The sequence below is a fragment of the Buteo buteo genome, chromosome 6, assembly GCF_964188355.1.
Source record: "Buteo buteo chromosome 6, bButBut1.hap1.1, whole genome shotgun sequence".
NCBI lineage: Eukaryota > Metazoa > Chordata > Aves > Accipitriformes > Accipitridae > Buteo > Buteo buteo.
Window position 1 is genome coordinate 25,028,543 of NC_134176.1, and position 19,513 is coordinate 25,048,055.

The window sequence follows — 19,513 nt, forward strand, 5'->3', positions numbered from 1 at the left end:
GTGACAGAGACTCCTGGACTACTGCATTACCTGACTGCAAGCACCAAAAGTGATTTATGCTATTATTTTCTTCGGGGGTTAATTAGGGGCTTGAGAAACTAAAGGGCTGTCAGTGCTAGCTGGAATTGGTCTAGTGCAGCCAGGGGAGAGCAGCCATCCCTCCCAGAGCTCTGCTAATATAATTTTGTCCTGAACTTCAGTACCTCCAGCTCCCACCCCTCAGTGTGGCAGTCGGCCCTCCATCCTGACCTCCAGCAACCCTGTTAGTCTTGGCATAACCTCTGGGGTACGCTATTCTGCTGAGCACATGGCAGCTTTTACACCCTTAATCCTCTGTTATCTTCTCCTTTCCTAAGCTTGCCAATAATGCCCATCAATGGACAGGGAAATTTCACATGGCATTCTCCCAGGGTCAAGGAGATATCTCCCCTTGGCATCTCTCGCAACTGAGGACCACCAGGGACATCCTTACTCCTGTTTTCCTTCCTCTAGCTGCCCAGGGCTTGCTGAGGCCTGAGAAGCCAACACAGGCTATGGCTGCCCCTACCTCTTTGCCTAGATCCTCACGGATAACTTGCTCAATCTCCTGCCTGGTGCTCTGCGGGGCCTGGTTGTGCAGCACTTTGAGGGTGCGCGTGTACTCTTCAGGCAGCAGGTAGTCAAGCGCTCCCAGGTGCTGTCCCACCTTGATGAAGGTGCCTCGGTTGGCACAGCACAGCTCCCGGAGGCGCTCAGCAGAGCGCAGGTGCACCTGTGGAGAGACCAGAACATCAGCCAAGCCCTTTTGCTCTCTGTTACATGTACACGCCCACATATGTACCTTTTATTTGTCCAGTATCTTAAACAGACCAGGGACTTCCCTTCTTAATTTGGGGCGTCATCATCTAATGTGTCAGCTAAGTATTAGGACTCTGGCTTGATTTAGAGGGGCTGAACCAGTCCAGGACAAGATGCTTCAGAGTATAAGGGGCTTTGACACTTGTTTGCAGAGGCACCATGATCAGTGACAGCACATTAGTTTTTGGCTCTGTCCAGGGCTACATCGTTGCACAGAATAAGATATCCAGCCATAGGGCAGCATTGGTTTGTCACTGTGATCCACCGCTACAACGCACAGTTTGAGAACCCCTTGTCAAAAGTCAAAAGTCAGGACCACAGCCATGTATGTTAGACTCTTAGTGTGAGTGCAATGAATTAAAGTGAGAAGAAAACCACCGATACCATCCCAGAAACTTCCAGGAACTTGGAAGAAGAAGCTGTTAAAAATCAAAACTACAGATGTCTATTTGGCAGTGAGGGGGACAGTATGTGGGCAGTTCTTCCTCTTCCTCAGCTCACTCTGACACACCACAAGGGGAAACTACATCCCTCCAGTCCAGCCAGGTCTTACTGCTTACATTGCCAACAAATTTTGCAGTAACAGTGGTTTTAGAAACTAAGAATTAGCAAGCTTGCCAGCTTTGCTCACACTGGCCAAAATACAGGCACCAAATGACAAAACCCATCACCAACCACTTGCCTGGTCTGGATTTCAGCTTCTGAGGTTCATTGTGCCTCTCAAGAACAGACCAGCCACCACATCCTTCAGTGACAATGATTTATTCTGCTTTTATTACTCTCACTAGAAAAGCCTCCTGCCAAGGACACAGCTATACTCAATATTCTTTAATAAACTTTGGATAAGTTTACCCTGATAGATTAATAAGATCTAAGCAAATCATTGACAAAAAATAACTCTGCACCCATCTCCTGTTAATGCCTGACACCCATCTGCATTGAGGCTCCTAATTCCTCTGGCTTCTGCATCAGAAGTCACTGAAGGTCAAATCCTGTGTCTACAGACCTCATCTGCCCAAGATCCTGAGGTGAGATACTCCACCAAAAGCCTCAAAGTGCATGGCAGAAAGGAACACCACCACAAACATGCATGAACACCACACACACCTACCCCATTCAGTGGCTATCTTTGCCCTCCATGCAAAGCAGTGCCGTGCCACACCACAGGACAGGGTGAGTGTCTCGCATTTGGGAACGCATCAGGGGACAGACTGGGTGCTGAGCTGCAAGTGCATGAAACACAGGCCTAGGGGAGTGTGAGGAGAAAGACTAATGTGCAAGTCTCGCACTCAGCGTGTGAGACTTGACAGCTTGATGCACACATGCACGCACACGCACGCACACACACACTTTCCTAGGTGGGCACGCACGGGCAAGCGTAACTTGCACTAGGAGAGTGAGTTTCCCCCAGCATATTCCCTGCTCAAAAGCACTCGCAAATACATAGGCAGAAAATAACATCCACAAGCATGACTGAAGTCTCCCCCATTATTGTGCTGCATTTTACACACCAGCTTTAAAGCTCCTGCTGTAACAAGCAAGCCTCTGCCCTGGCTGTTTCCCTGCTGTTCATGGCGGAGGCAAAAGCAGGCCAAAAGGGGACAAGGAAAGGAAGCTGTGAAAGAGGACGACAGAGCAAGAAAAGCAGGGAGGGAGTAATGGGATGAAAGAGAAAAGGAGTGGGAGGGAGGGAGCCAGAGCAGCTGGGTAGTTTGTCACAGCACCTGGAGTGCAGCCCATTACAGGGAAACAGCTTTTATGCAGCTCCAATAACCGCCCTCTGCCCATTGCCTCCAGCCGTGGAGGAAACCCCCCCGCCAGCAGCGAAGGGGGAAGGGGAGCGGTGGCCGGCCACCCCGGCCAAGGCATTGGGCTACCACAGCCCAGGGCACCAGCTGGAAACAGTGGCAAGGCTCCTTGCAGATGTGCTCCAAAAACCCCAGCACTGAGCATGGGCCAGCGCAGGGCGTCTCTTTCTGTCTCAAACCCCTTCCCCAAATTTCAGCAGGACAAATTCTCCATTAGCCCACAGCATAGCTATCAGACTCATGTGGTTTACCTAAGCCCTGAGTAGACTGGGATTAACATCGTTTATTAAAATTGTTCCATATGGGCTATAGTGAAAGTAACAACTGTCAGGTATGGAGAGGAGGCACCTCTGGGATGAAGCACATACTCAGCAAGCGGAGCTGCAAAGGGACAATTTTTAATCTACCCTTGATGTACAAGCAGATCTGGCTTCTCAAGTAGACTGACCATACAGGATTGTTGTGGTTTAACCCCAGCAAGGAACTAAGCACCACGCAGCCACTCGCTCACTCCTTTCCCCGCTGCAGTGGGATGGGGGAGAGAATTGAAAAAAAAGTAAAACTCGTGGGCTGAGATAAAGACAGTTTAATAGGACAGAAAGGAAAACAACAATAAAATAATAATAATAATATAAAAAAGAATTGGAATATAACAAACAAGTGATGCACAATGTAATTGCTCACCACTCGCCAACAGATGCCCAGTTAGTCCCCGAGCAGTGAACCATGCCCCCCCAGCCAACTCCCCCCAGTTTATATACTGGCCATGACATCATATGGTATAGAATATTCCTTTGGCCAGTTTGGGTCAGCTGTCCTGGCTGTGTCCCCTCCCAACTTCTTGTGCCCCTCCAGCCTTCTTGCTGGCTAGGCATGAGAAGCTGAAAAATCCTTGAGTAATCTGGGAAATTATAGTCCTGCAAGCTTTTATTCTGTATGGACTAAATTAGTTGAGACAATAATTTTAGAGAGTACTAAAAATCATCTAGCTAGATGTGATATGACTGAAAAAAGCCAACAGGGGTTTTGAGAGGGAAAAAATCATTCTTCACCAGTCCACTAAAATACTCTGAGCATGTTAATACAATGGTCAATAGAAAAGGGAGACATTTGTTGGGACTTTCAAGTGGCGTTCAATAAATTCCCTCACAAAGAGTGAAAAAAAACCTGAGTAATTATTGGAAAAGATGCAAGAACATCACTTGCTCATTTTATCCCATTCCCAGCTCAGAATTCCCTCTCTGCAACACCAAGCCCAGCACTACAAACAGCAGCAGTGGGGGACTCTCTAGTTAGGACAAGGCTGCAATATTTAGTGATGTTTTTACCACAGCTTCATCTCAACCTGCTCTGAGCTCTTTTAGATGAGGTGATACTGCAGAAGCCCTGACTATGTTAGCACCTGCAATGTTGTTACTTCCAGTGAGGCTGAACTAGCACTGCAAACACTGAGAAGTGTGATGAAAAAGGAAACTGCCCCCAAGGCAGAAGGGGCTCTCTGCTATAAATGGGTTGACCCGTATCACTGTCAAAAACAAACAGCGGAGTGTCCCATTACACCCATTCTTACACCAAGGTTTAACTTCCCTGCTAGTGGTCTGGCAAAGGAGAGAATGGTGCAGTGACAAAAATTCCATGAGATGCAACAAACATTATTCACCACTATGGAAAAATAAGCCCTGCCAAGTCCCTACCAAAGACAGGTGAACAATCAATAGACTGGCAGATCACCCTCAGCATAGACGGCTGCAAGGTTACACACATTGGAAGGTGCCATTTCCTGCCCGCACACACTGATGGGTTCTAAATTAACTGTAACCACCCAACACTTGCATCACATTGTTGTGGGCTGCTCAGCGAAGGCACCTGCTCAATGCACAGTGGGGGTCAGGAAAACCCAAACAAGCTGTTTGACTGTGTTAAGAAAGGAAAAAAGAAAAGCATTAAAAATATCAAAATGCCATTTTATAAATTGAAAGCACAACCTCACCTTGGATTCTGGACATCCCATCACAAAAAGAGGTACAGAAGAAAAAGAAAAGGACAGAGAAGGATGGGAAAAAATTATCATGGACTTGAAGAGAGTCTATAAAAAAAGAGATCTGAAATGTTAGGGGACTGTTTAGATTAGAGAGATTGATGCATAAGAGAGAAGAGTTATATGAAAGAATAAAATAAAATCTCCCATTCCTATTTCTAGCTCCCACAAACCAGGAAATAATAGGGCATTCCACAAAGCAACAAACGTTTTTAAGATTTTTTTACATCGCATTTTGCACAGTACAGCATTAACCAGTGGCACTCACTGTCAGAGGACAGAGAAGCCAAGAGCTTAATGGAATTCAGAAAGGCTTTAGACATTTATGATAAAACAACCATACCTGATTTTATATGGAGCTTTTAATCTCTAAAAGTGCTTTTACAAAGTTCTTTACAGAACTCTGGATCGCTATTCCCCATTTTACAGACTCATAAGAACATTACATGTAATAAAATGTCTAAAGGGCTTTAAACACTCTTGCTCAAGGCATTAAGACAAAAATTACCCTATTGATTGGCCACAGTGAGAGACAGAATGCAAACAGGGTGCACTGATGCTCCCAGCATCATTAAAATTTTTAAAGAACCTATTTGGTATATCCAGCTCCCACATTCTGGTTAAATCAGTCACCCCTTCTGCTGGGTCCAAGGATCTTCCTTATTTACCAAATTACCTGCCATTGCAAGGACTTAGGACACTGGTGATGGACTCTTGCTTTCTTCCCATGGCACAGCAGAACTGCTGCTTACGGTCTTCCATATTAAGCCTTTGGGATGCTGGGAAGTATCTTGTGACACACAGTGTGTGGGAACTTCCAAGGCATATATGCTGTCAGCCATCCTGGACAATACAGCTCTTCCAGGAATGCCTGCAGTAGCAGGAGACTGGACTGGAACAGCCAGGCTGTCCCTTTTACCCCATACAGAGGGAAGAAAGGATGTCATCGCACCTCTGTAGTGGGTATCCCCAAAACAAAGTAAGTTGGGGAGGGAGAAAAGACATGTCAGAGAAGACAGGAAAGGAAGCTGGCCACAGTCCTTTTCTCTTCCACCCCTGATAATGACACAGCCATATGAACACAACTGGTAAAACTATAGAACAGCTTCAGATGACCCAGAACAGCACAAACTGGAGAGGAATGAAAGGATGTCCACCTCAACTTAACACAGTGAGAGAGTAAAATCAAGTGCCAAGCCAAAAGATCTGTGAAGATGTTTAGGGAGGATACAGCTACTGGCGAAGCGAATGGAGTACTTGGGTGCCTTAAAAACAGCAACAGAAAACCTAGAACCTATTGCAATGACAGTGTAGTTGCATCTAAGGGGCTGTTATCTCCCTCTTTCAACAAATCTGAAGAAGTATACAGTTAATATAAACTACTATTGCCTTCACTAGCACTATCAGCCTGGTAATCAAACTGACTGACAGCAGGGATGCTGCAGGGAGACATACAACTCTAAATGGAATTGTTATTGCCTCCTTTTTGTACTATCTTTCCTGCCTACCTTTTACAAAAGCTCGTTCCTAGGCACACCAGATATTTCCCATTCAAATGCTTCCTTATACCAATACTAACTGATAATACTGCTGATCACGGACAGATCCATGTCTTTAGAATTAGAATAACTCCTGGTGCAATCTAGCCCACTATCTAATAATTCATTATTTGTGTAACTTACCTGTAACATTCCTAAAGATTTACCTATGGGTCTCTGCCTGCCCATGTGAGAGTAGGGCATTCTATATGTTCACACTTAGGCAGGTACGTTGTTACCTTTTCAGACCTATACTTTTTAGTTAGTTCCCCTTGGTGCAAACCCTTATTAAAAAGGTATACCCCTAATTCTCAGTTTTGACTTCCATAGCTCAAAATAGTCCTAGCAGAGATCAAGATCCTTCAGAAATTCTGGCACAACAGTTGGTTGCCGGTGGGACAGCCAGGAAGTGAGAAAGAGAGCTTTATATCTTGCAAAGGATAAAGGACGGAGATGATCCCCCAGACTAAAGTGACAGTTTCTTAGCTTCTCAGTTTCACAAACATGGGAACAAGGAGTCGCACAACTAGCAGGATGGCCAGTGAACTCTGTACAAATGGAAGGATATACACAGTGAGCCTGCATCAGACAGCTGAAACCTGGTGTTGGTGCTGGGGCCTTGTATCACCAGTGCTAAAGGCAGCTGAAATTAAAGAGAACACATTTCATGATTTGTGCAAAACTTCCCTGGAGATCACAAGGGATTTTTCCAAACTTAGGCTAGCCCATTTCACACTGAACAGATGTGCAAGGTCCCACTCTCCGAGCCATCAGGACTCTGATTTTCCACACACAAGCACACACAGACATTGACCTCCCACCTACACTACACATACTCCCACACTCTTCCCGCCGATACCCTGATTCACAACATGGTTCCTAACAATGCATATAGGTGACTGAGGGGTGGCCTAGCAACAAACCCCTAGTTTGAGATGCTACTTGGTTCAGGAAACATTTACACTGGGCTGAGGTCCATCTCTTCAGCCAGCCACTTCCCAAGGTGCTCTGGAGAGCAGGAAGCAGTGTTGCTTGACCACAGCAAATAGCACCAGCAGTCACCTTGCTGAACCCTGCCCTTGCTGGCTGGTGCATGCACAACCAGCACTGATCGACTGCTTGTGTTCCATCTTCATTTTGCTCCAAGCTCGGTCATTTGTGCTCTGATTATCTCTCATTACTGACGACCTTGCTGTAATGAGTTTTAATCTGCCTCGTATTAATTAGAAACATTTTCATTAGCCAGCTCAATTTTAGGTAAATAGCTAATAGAAGCAACTGAGCTGCAATTAGTTATCTGTGGGGCAGTTCAGAAGAAAAATCAGATGGGAGCAGCTGTTTCACCTCTAGACACCTCTGTGATATAATGCACTATTCTGTCTAAGTCTCTTGAGCAGAGAGAACAAGGAGCACAGGGAAGGTATGGTCAGAGACAAGGGGAAAATAACATGCTAAATAACTGGGACATAGTGCTTCTATGGCTATAGCATTACCTGTCTATTCTCTCCCACTAACAGTTCCAGATCAAACTGTTGAATACAGGAATATGAGAGTCAAGCTGAGTCCTTTACACCTACAGACATCACCTCCAGTGAACAAGGTTCAGCTCTTAAAGCTGTTTTACCCTGTGACTGTACAAGACGTCCTTCACACAGGCTCTCTTTTAGGGCATGTATGTTTATGTGAATAGCACTTACACATGAGGATAAGATCAGATCAGATTTGCATGAGACAGAAGGACCAGACCTATGTATAATACTTGCAAAGTCAGCAGGTTCCCAAAAGCGCCCTCAGTGCCTTGTTGTCCTGATAGGGTTGGTATACAAAGAGATCTGTCCTGTGCTTCATTGCAAAGCACCCATGGAGGATAGGAAGTAATTCAACAGCATGGCTGCAGAAGGCACAGAGACATTTACAGAAGTCGCAGTGAAATTAGGCACGTGTCTCAATCCATTGATCACAGTGCCTGCAGCTCCTGTTACAGAGGCAGGTGAAATGATAATAAATTTGACACAGCATCTCTCAAAATCTTGCTAACAAAATTAATTCAGCTCAGCTTGGATCAGACCATATGGGATGGCAGTGAAAACAACTGAGGGCTGTAAAGACACCATCTTATATGGCCTTGTCTTTAGCTGTAGCGGGGGGGTCCCAGCCATCAGTTTTATTAAGCCCTGTTTTATTGCTATTTTCTGTTGCTATAAGAAACAAGATCAACCAAGATGTGTGTTACATTCAGGAGTGTTCCCTAAACAGGACCTGCTGACACACTCTACGGAAACTGTAGACTATTGACTGAACAGCAAGAGCAGCAAGAGATGATGTTGTGCAGTGACAATGACCTGAAGGGAGAAGACTCCCCAGACAGCTATGTCCATGTAAGGAGACCCTGGGAAGGCAGTAGCATAGGAAGTGAGGGCTGGTCCTGGGTCATGGGGAGTGTGGGGGGAAGAGCTCAAATAAGGGCACAGTAGGAATCAGCTCTCACTGAATCTCATACGGTTATGGCTATGCATAGGGAGGCTGTGCATCAGGGAGAGGGGTGTAGAGATGGTCTCTGCACTTAAAAAAAGGTCTTAAGTCCCAGATAGACTAGAGAGAGCAAAACAAACAACGAAGAGTACATCAGGAGCCACTGCAAGACAGATGAACCACTAGGGTATAAAAGAGAAAGCGTTTCGTGATGTTTCCTCAATAACAAAATGAGATGGTGCCAAGAAGGCTGACCTGGTAACATTTTCCAACTACTCAAGAGGTCAGACACTGTAAACAGGAAGGGAAACATACAGGGTGTTACTAGGGTTAGTGAAGAGGTGGAAGATGAGATGAAATGAGTATCAAGGGAATCTGTTCAATGCTGAATACTCCTGGCCTTCAAAGCAAAGTGAAGGATCCTAGCAGCAGGGATGAGGATGGACATCTGACAGCTTCTTCCCTTAGTCCACACATCCCATCCTGCAATAAAATGGAGCTGGAAAAGCCATGGGCTCAACAGGAAGCACCAACAGACAGAAGATACACTGAAAGACACACTGAAAGGTGAGGTTTATCAGGATGGATAGCCCAAGCACCAAAAGAAAGATGGAGAAAGCTCAGCTAAGCATCATCTAGTTCAGCAGCTGAGGGTCAAGACAGGGTAGCTTCACACAGTCTGCTCTCCTAGTGTGGGTGTGCAGGGAAGAAGGAAGCACAGAGGCAGCCGTTGCAGCTGGAGGGGAGAAATCGTCACATCCACTTTGTCAACACCAAAGAATCTGGGCTGACGTTTTTCTCTTTCCAACAGTCGAATCCCACCCTACCAGCTGCACGTCACAGCTGACCTCCAGTCAGGACCTATCTGAGTCAACATCAGGCGATTAAACCGTGCAACAGCAGCTTCTTCCCCTTGTACACGTGCAAATTCTCTCTTGGCAGGTCACTCCAATGGCCAGGGGAGCAGAGCAAGCAGGCTCCCTCTCCTACAGCCACCCAGACGGGCACCAGCATTCAGCTTGGTCACAGAATCCAGAAAGAAGGGTTTCCATTGCAATCTCTCTAGAGATCTCAATACAGCCCCTTACCAAACTGAGAGTGGCAGATTCATTTCCCCTTCTTTAATCTGAGAAGCTCTGACCTTTGAAGTACAGACCTCTTCCCATAGGAACACGATGCCTGAAGAAGAGAGAGACAGTAACACATGAAATAGCTAGAAGTGATTAAATTGGATTGACGAGGAATTCAGGAAAGATAACAACCATGGGATTACACTGTCAATTCCAAAAAACTGCAGTGACTGTCATAGCACCACATCCAACAGATATAGAGTGGCTGCAGTGCCAGTAAGTCATCATCAATGGCAAAGTGCAGTTCTACTTTTAAAAGTGCCTATGTTGAAGAAAAAAAAAAAACAAGAAATGTCCCCTTGTTACTCAGCAGGTCTGTTCCCTTCTGCATATCAGTCAGAATTGCTGACCTCAGTGAAAAAAAAAAATATATAAATTACTCCAGCTCGTTCATCCAGCTCCACACCAAGAAAGGCAGCCGGTGTCTATTAGCATCCCAGCAATGTTACCACTATGGGAGACTGAGCTGGTGTCTCTTCTGATTCATACACAATCAATAGACTTGTTAAACTACAATCAGAAGGTCAGATCCTTCCTTGCAGCCACTCCTGTGCTTTCTCACTGAAAACAATAGCTTTGTGCAGGTGCCAATGAAAGCAGAATTTGGAAAAAATGAGCTTATGTGGGTGCCAGTGAAGGTAGCATTTTGTCTACTGAATCCTTACGGCTGCGAGGAACACAAGCAACAGAGAGAACCTATATTGGCTTTGAGAGTGCCACTTTAAAATAGCATGAGATAGAAGTTTAATAAAGTAAAACACATGAATATTTGACATGGCACCAAACTGAGATGAACAAAAGGACAGCCCAGGTGAGGCCGCATGTTGGTTATTCATTATCCAGAGTAGATTACTTCTGCTCCCACAATAGGCAGAAGGAATTACCCCCAGCAGTACCAGAGCTAATTGCCTTTGTTGCAGCTGGTACCACAATGAACGATACTGTACATGTCTCCCCTGCACTCGGCTGTGGATCACCAAGGTTGTGAAGGGAATAAAACTGAGATCATCTTCATATACAATTACATATTCAAGATTTTGCCCTTTCCATTGCCAGTTGTTGAGTTTTCCCTCTCACGTAAGAGATGAATGAGCATTCATGAGTCAGGGATGCTGCATTTGTAAATGTCAAACATATTATAAGAACCTAGAGTAAAATAGTCAGTAAAGCTGTTGGATATCTTGTCTCATTCTAATTTTAAGAAAACGGAGTGTCCCTGCACCCACAGACTCATTGTCAGCCATTATTTTATTTACGAGGAATTGAGTGCAACAGGAAGCAGTATATGGGGAGCTGGGCACACAGCCAAGAAGAAAAGGAGCAAAAACCCTCCACCTCCATGTTACCTATTGCATCCAGGATCAAAGAGATGGGTCAACATTTAAGAGTGGTTCAACCTACGACATTATAAAACAGATTTCTGCACAATTGCCTGTGAAGGAATATCCCTATCCTTATCCCCCATCCTTCCAGAGAAGCACCTACAAATAGCAGGAAATGGGCTTTATCAAGCTGTGTCGTGGTTTAATCCCAGCCAGTAACTAAGGCCCACACAGCTGCTCGCTTGTCCCCCTGTGCCAGGATGGGGGAGAGAATCAGAAGGGTAAATGAGAAAACTCGTGGATTGAGATACAGACAGTTTAATAGGTAAAGCAAAAGCCACACACACAAGCAAAGCAAAACAAGGAATTCATTCACCACTTCCCATCGGCAGGCAGGTGTTCAGCCATCTCCAGAAAAGCAGGGCTCCAGCACGCGTAACGGTGACTTGGGAAGACAAACGCCATCACTGTGAATTTCCGCACCCTCCTACTTTTTCCCCCAGCTTTATATGCTGAGCATGACCTTGTATGGTCTGGAATATACCTGGGGTCAGTCGGGGTCGGCTGTCCCAGCTGTGTCCCCTCCCAACTTCTAGTGCACCCCCAGCCTGCTCACTGGTGGGGTGATGTGAGAAGCAGAAAATGCCTTGACTCTGTGTAAGCACTGCTCAGCAACAAGGAAAACATCCCTGTGTTATCAACACTGTTTTCAGCACAAATCCAAAACATAGCTCCATACTAGCTACTATGAAGAAAATTAACTCTATCCCAGCCAAAACCAGCACAAGTGGAAATCTAGGGTGGATTTTTTCTTCATTTAAAAGATGCTGATTACCACATATCACCTGTGCAATACGCCAAGGGGCAGGGTAAGGGAAGCCTGGTCCATCACTACGCAGTTACAACTTCTCTGTGGAGAAAATTGCAAATTGGGCAGTGCTTGCCATGATTTAAAAAAGAAAGCACCATCTAGGAATCCAGAGGTTTCAGTTTGCATCTCACAAAAGCAAAAGTCAAGGTTCCTTTATCAAAAGGTGGAGAATCTGCTATAAGAGGCTAACACTGGACAAGAAAAAACAAAGATGACACTGCAGTGGAGATAATAGGCAAAAGGCAATCTCGATCAACAGGGTAGTCAAAGATAGCTAATTTCTAACCTTGGCTAGAAGGTAAATAGTAAACTCGAGACAAAAGGCCTGTCACAAAGGCAATCAGTGCAAAACCTGACAGAAAGATAATACTGACAAAGATCCTCCAAAGAATGAGACTTTGCTGGCAAAATACAATCACTGTGGATAGTCCCAAAGACAAAATTTGCATGCCAAAAAGGACCATAGAGAATTAGCACTACACAAGATGGACATGAAGCAAAGCAATGAAATCAGATGCTAGTGATCCAAAAGTAATGCTATGTATGACTTCTAGCCCCAAGTATTTAATATTAAAGCATCTACATACTCCACACAGAGATACAGAGATCCCATGAAGAAGGATGAAGTCAGTGAAACTGGGAGTTGATGTCAGCAGGCAGGAGAAGATGAAAAATGGGATAATCATGGTCTTGATTCAGTCTCTAGAAAAGAGAGGAGCTTCACTGTTCTCTCATTAAGGAGATCATGGCACGAAGTGGGTTGTGCATTGATTACCACTGAAGATTTGTTCCTTTCCTGGGCAGGGACAGAGTGCTGCATATACAAGCACTTGGCTGGAGGTGGTAAGAGGGGACTCCGGTCCCAACTAGAGAGATCCTTTCCTGAGTCACTACTGCCCGATGACTTGAGTGAGACATCAAAGGCAGCAAAGCTGAGAACATGAACAGGCCTCTCCAGGAGCTTCTTTAAATCTACATTATGCCTATTCTGAAGCCTAAAATAGGCTCCTTTTTAATCCTGTGCTCATCAGCACCTGGGATTCACTAGCATCCCATAGTAGCCAGTCAACTATGAGATACATATCTAACTGCCTCTTTGAAAGCACAATTACTACATGAATTGCTGTCCTGACTATACATAAATTGGGTGAGCTTCTAAACACAGCCATGAGCAATCCAGTTATTTCAAACTCCTCCTCCCCTGGGCTTTGACAGAGTACTTCAGTCACAGGGAGGCAGGGTGCCTCAATCACCTCCACTACAGGAAGGCAGTTGTCTATGGGCCACATCACAACAGTCCCCAGAAAGCACTGCACAAGAATAATTTGGGGCAGGTAGTCTGCAGCGTCCAGGGGGACACAGACAAACAGATCATTGGCCACTTGGAACTCAACCAGCACATCAGATCTGACCTCCCTGACACAAGGAACCCTCAGAGACAATAAAGCAGTCCAGATAATGACTTTATGTCTTGTTCTAAAATCCATCAAATCCACAAGTCCAGCATTCCTCACTTCCAAGCCTTCATGATGCTGCTCAACCATGACCCAGACAGAAGACATTGGTCCAATACCAACCATGAAGACCTCCCCTCCATATGGCAATGCCCAGACTCAAGCTCATTTTGGCACATGATATTGGGAAACCAAAAGCTCAATAAAAGCAAGCTTGGAAACCCACTCTATACTCTAGTCCTAGTTTTGCAAATCCCCCATCTCCAACAAAACATGTGTTGGCTTACAGAGAAGCACATGTTTCTAGCAGTTATATGGGAGCTGTTAGATTTTACTATTCAGTTGCCTGCAAGAAGAAAAAGAAATCTCCTCTGTTGGCCTATTAATCTGTCATAACGAGATTCTTCATAATTAATTTGTCCCTAACAGTTGCTTTATAATGGTAGCGAGACAATATTTCAGGAATGGCAATTACCTCTGGTGTCAAAATGATGAGGAAAACAAATGTTCAACCATCAACAAAATGCAGTGCCTCTTCCACTCCCACCCGATGGTGGGTGACAGCACTGCACATCAGAATTACAGTGCGGTTAATTACTAGGCATGTTGCAATTGAGAATTCATTTCCCCTCTTGAGATGAAATTTGTTGAGCAATGCAGGTGGAAGGAGGGGCATCTGCCACTGGGATGGGGGCTGTGTGGGGAAGTGGTCTTATCTAATTGCTTCTTCTTCAATTTACTACACATATGTCCAACAATTATAAGCAGTGGACACTATTTAAAGGAACTTTACTTCATTAGCTACACATACATCCCACCATTTCAAAGATGTTGCAAAAGGACAGAGCTTGACTACTTTGTTGTTGTTTTATTTATATTTAGTATTCTTCAAATAAAAGTCACATGCCTGCATTAGTATTTCAATACTAAGATGAAATATAATGGGTTTCTAGGCTGTTTGTAAATGGTAATGTTCCTTGGGCTGTGAGCTCATTGGATTTCAGCATGTTACGGAACCTGACATCTGACTGTTTCTGGAGTCAGATTTCCAGGAATGAAGCTAAGACACGCACAGTGTGGAGCTCGTCTCTCCAGGTGAGGACCAAGCTCTGCCAGAGCTGGGAATCCTACTCCAGAAAGGGACTGGGAAGGGAAAACGTGCTGCCTCAGCTGCCATTCACACAGGTGTGCAAAGCTGCAGCATGGGAGAGCTGTCCTGCCTGGGGCTGGCAATGAATCCACCCAGTGCCTGGGTCTCAGTTTTCTCAGAAAATGAAGAATGTGGCAAATCTTTGCCATGTGAGTTACTAATGAATGCAAGGCCAGGTGGGGCAAGTCTGTATCTAATCTGCCAGCAGCTTGGTGGCTGCCACAGAGGTGGCAGCCAGGGCTGAGGCATCAGTGGGGAGAGGTAAGGGCAGAGCTGCAGGAGAAGCAGGAGAGCAGGAAGCTGATTCAGGCCTGGTACAGGATGGCGGCACAAGTGAACAGAGAGGTCAGCTCTGCAGGGCTAGTGTGGGAAGCTGCATGTGTTCAGATGGGGATATACCAGGAGAGGTGCATGTGTGAAGCTGCTTCTTGCCTGCATTTTGCTCAGTCCTCAACCACATTACCAAGCACTTGCTACCCTAAAATCAAAACATAGGTTTAAAAGAATCAAACATCACCCTTACTACTGGTACAGACTCAGTCCCTAGCCTGTGGCCTTTGGAGCCAGTGGAGGTCGAGGAAAGTTGTAGTGGACCTAACCCTGCTGGTCAGGGAGGCAGGAGCTGCTATAGCTCTTGGGAGCCTGTCACATGCATCAGGTTGCAGACATCTCTTGACTTCAAGCACATAGCCCAGTACAAGCACCAGCTCAGAGTGAGGAAAGCACAGCTCCAGCTAACAGCCTTGCTGTTTCTCACTCCTCATTGCTCAGGAGCCATCATTTCATTATAACAATGTTCCCTAATCAAGGATCACCACTCCATATATTGGCAGTGAATAACTCCCAATTCAGACTGCCACTGCAAAACCTCAGCTTACTGCAAGAAATAGAAGCAGGGAAGCTGTCCTGGAGAGGAAGAAGAGAGACAGAACAGGCAATACCAGGGCACTGCAGAGATGAAACAGCTCCTGCTGTTCTCTGGAAATGCCCAGCTGTGCTGCCTGACTGTGAACGCAAAGGAAAGGGCCCAAGGGAGGAAAGTGTATCTTCCCTACTTCTCTTCACACAATAGTCCTATGATAAACAAATGGGAGTGCAGAGCCTGCTGCCCTTCAGCAATCCTATAAAAAACAGCTTGTGTTCAGAGCAACTCTACAATAACAAACAGGCTGCACAGTCACAGAGTTCACAGGCAACTCAGAATGAATACATTTTCAAACAGAGATTGCAGGGGCAGTAAAGACATTTTAGGAGCTGGTGTTTTTTGAAAAGCAATTCTGGTAGTGACCTTTTCAGTGAATTTACCTCTAAATTCAGCAAAACTGGCCAGACAGTAAACGGATCCAGGCTTGGCAGGAGGCATTTCATAAAGCACTGTGCATGTGTGTATACGTGCAGGCTCACATGCAGATTCATTGTTAAAGCGGAGCTAGGAACAGAGTGGAAGCTGTATAAAGATGACCCTTGTCACTATGTTTATCTGCCCCCTGTGGGCCCCTTCCAAGTCACATCAGCTCAGTACACTGACAAAAACAAGTTGTTACTGGTGTCAGACCTGCCAAGATGATGCTGCTGCAGAGGAAGGAGCAGCAAGCTGCTCTGAATGGTGCACCATCAGCAGAATTTGCAGCCACTGAGACAGGACTCTAAAGTCAAAAAAGAGACAAGAAAACAAAAAAGAAACTCCAAACCAGTTCTATGGGACCAAAAGTAGGCTTAACTAGGGTAGCAGTGAATGTGATTACCATCTTGGATTCACTGCTTCAAAGCCATCTTTGAACTTTTGTCTCTGTCTCAGAAGTGGCTACTTCAACAGGAGCACTCATGCCTGAACACACAAGCACATGTCTACAGGCAGACAGATGTGCTTGTCCAGATGTACAAAAATGCAAACACGTGCTCACATCAGCAGATTTCTAGGCAGGGCAGCTGATCTAGTAAATAAAGTAAATAAAGTAAGGGGTAGCTTCCAAACCTGGCACTGAACTTTATATTTTGTTTTGTTCCTAGACAACTGCTCCAACTCAAGCAAAACATAACTTCCTTTTTTCTTAGTCCCCAGGGCTTCCTCAGACTGGTAGAGTCCTGCCTGGTCCTGCCTGGGGCACCAGATGAAGACAGCAGAGTTCCTGTCAGAGACACCTTTCCCTCAAGTACGCAAACAGGGTGGCCCCCACATAGGTAAAAGGGTTTGCCTGGAACCCCCTAAGATGCCTTCAATGTTGCCAAGAAGTCCAGAGAAGTGTTTGCAAGACACCACCCACCACAGCAATTCCCTCAACACTGACTTAACAGACTAAATGAAGACACTAGCTTGACAGGTAAGATAATTGTGTGCTACCCTCCAGCACAGTCTTTTATCAGATACACTTTGGGGAGCATGTGATAAGGTCACTGGTTTAGCAGAGCAAATCTACAGTATTCAGTCCTTCTCTGAAATTCCAGCCTGGCCTGATACGTGAAATATCCTCTGCACACCACACTAGTCTTTTCACTCCTGTTTTTGCATCTCTGTACTCCTAATTTGGGGTCCTTCAAGCTGGCGTTTCATTGCAAGCTGACTACAGTAACCTAGGAACAGAATCCAGAATATGGGTCTTGTTAAGGACTCAAAGGACAAACAAAATGACATTTGAGAAGCCCAGTTTGCCATTGCAAGTACTGATGTGTCTCCATCCCCAAATGCATCTTTTAGGTATCTTTTTTTCCTAGTTTCAGATGCAATTATTTCAATTCTCAAGCCAGCTGTATTCCTATTCTTAAAATAGGTAAAGCACTGGCTGTCAGCTCTACTGATTTTACAGGTGGCCTCCAACAACCAAGTCATATAAACTGGCCAGTAGTTCAAGGCTACACAGTCCTTCATTAAGAAAACATCCCTAATTAGGGCCTGATCCAAAGTCAATGGTTTCAGCCTTGAGTTACTTACAGTGGCATCCTAAGCAATTCCTGCTTTTTGTTTCCTTCTCTCTTTACACAGACCTTCAACCCTCTGAGAAATCCTATGTTCATATTTATTTGCACCATTCACATCTAGGGTGAAAATCTAGGCAAATAAATAAACCTCAACCATGAGCTCTTCAGAGAAGACACCATCTCTTGCCGTATCTCTTGACTTTGCACTGCTGAGTGGTCATTTCACATTGGGACTCAAGGCATAGTCCAAACACTAAGTAAAACAAGATTATTTCTTCACTTTCCACTTGGTCTTTTTATAGTGCTTCTCATAGTGCAGGGTCCTTACACCCTACATCCTTCAAGGACTTCCTAATGGTTTCCTCACTGTACTAGTTGAGATGTTCTTCAGATATTCCTCTGGCTATTATGTACCTCTTCAGCAGCTGTAAGGAAGCAAAGTAATGAGGTCTTCAGGGATTCAAATGAAAAGGGATAGCCCCACCTGGAGGAGAGATGGCTAAATGCTCCCAAGGCACACAGTTTCACTCCTGCTGGGGAGGTGTAAGAAAGATGCAGGCCCACTTAGGCAAGCGGTGTGCCTGACACCTCACACTCATGCTCCTGGAGTGAAGCACTTCAGGGGCTAGGGTGCACAGCCAGGAAAAAAAGTGCAATAAATGGGGCACTGCCTCTTTCCTCTCACTTCTCTCCTTCTTCCTCCTCCAAAAATGTCACAGTGAGATGGCCCATTTCTCTGAATAAATCACTGCAGAGGACTGAAGAACATCTTGTTTCATAGGCACACATCCCAGAAAAAAAGGACCTTCTTAATGCTACAAATTAAAACCTAGAGATGCTGTGGCCATAATGTTCAGCTGACACCACTCTAGAAAGCAGAAGGAGGAAAAGGAAGTGTCTTATAAGATTTATTTTACAGCTTGTTATGTGTTTTCAGTGCAAAGCTTTCATGCTTTATGTGTTGGCAGGAAGTTTGCTAGACAGCAGTGCTCAAATGTAGAGTCATCAAGCCACCAGCTGGCCCTGCTAGTAGCTTTTTTTAGACTGCATTAGCGTTGACCATGCTGTTTAGATTGAGATATCCTGGTGAGCACATAATAGGGCAACCAAACACGATCAGCTCAGGGACTGTGGATGGGCCATGAAGCTCTTCACCTTTCTATTACTGGTTCCCATTTAGTCTGGTGACAGAAAGTCACTGCCACCTAATGGTTATTCCGTGTGTCATAGGGAAGTTCATTTGCTTCTTCTCACCCCAGTTCACCACAGGTTGAAGCACAAGCAAAGAAAGCCACCACCACATGCACTGGCTGTGGTGTAGAACAGCCCACAGACCCCATTCACAATTGCCTTTTTGAAGGAATGCCATGGAGAGCTCCTGGGGATTTCGCTCTGCAGATGCAGTCCACCTCCATCATGAGGAAACTATTTTAGGACATCACTTCCTATTATTTAAGGCACACAGTGTTACTGAATCATGAAGGAAGTCCAAAGACAAAGGTTATTTCGTTGGCCTGAACTATCCAGAAACTGTAGGGTTTTTTTGGAAAACACACACACACACATACACCCACTCATTTTCCTTCTAGGATCCTTTCATTGGACAACTTCACTGGGAGACTCAGCTCATTTTGAAAACACTCACCCCACCGTGAGAAGCAAACACAACAAACGCCAGGAATAGCCTCCAAGGAGCAAGGAATCCTATCCTGTATAATGATGGCACAAGGTTACACCTTCCACATATTTGCGTAGATACTGACAGCCCAATAACCAGGAGTCTGAATGAGGAGAACATCCTCATTCTGCTCTCAAAAGGAGGAAAGTTAATTAACCTCCCCAAATGGCTTTTCCCTGACAAAGCAATTCTATACCCAACAAAGTTAGTTCAGGAATGGATTCCCACTGTCACCCAAGACACCTTGACTACAGATCCTTTCTCTCCTTGCTACCTCCTCTCCATTAAAAAAAAACCCT

At 45.2% G+C, this 19,513-nt stretch overlaps 1 protein-coding gene across 5 annotated transcripts in view; it reads right to left on the reverse strand.

Moving 5' to 3' along the window:
- The window catches only part of ADCK1 (aarF domain containing kinase 1), an 81,023-nt gene that overhangs the window by 49,360 nt on the left and 12,150 nt on the right, over positions 1-19,513 (reverse strand). For 2 of the 5 annotated variants that reach the window (XM_075030073.1, XM_075030072.1), the window contains one exon: positions 548-751. The exons of 2 other annotated variants lie outside the window; for them this stretch is intronic. In XM_075030073.1, coding sequence (XP_074886174.1) covers positions 548-751 — 204 coding nt within the window. Of the gene's footprint in view, positions 1-547; positions 752-4,635; positions 4,732-19,513 lie in introns of all 5 variants that reach the window. One more of the 5 variants, XM_075030077.1, reaches the window with a different exon arrangement.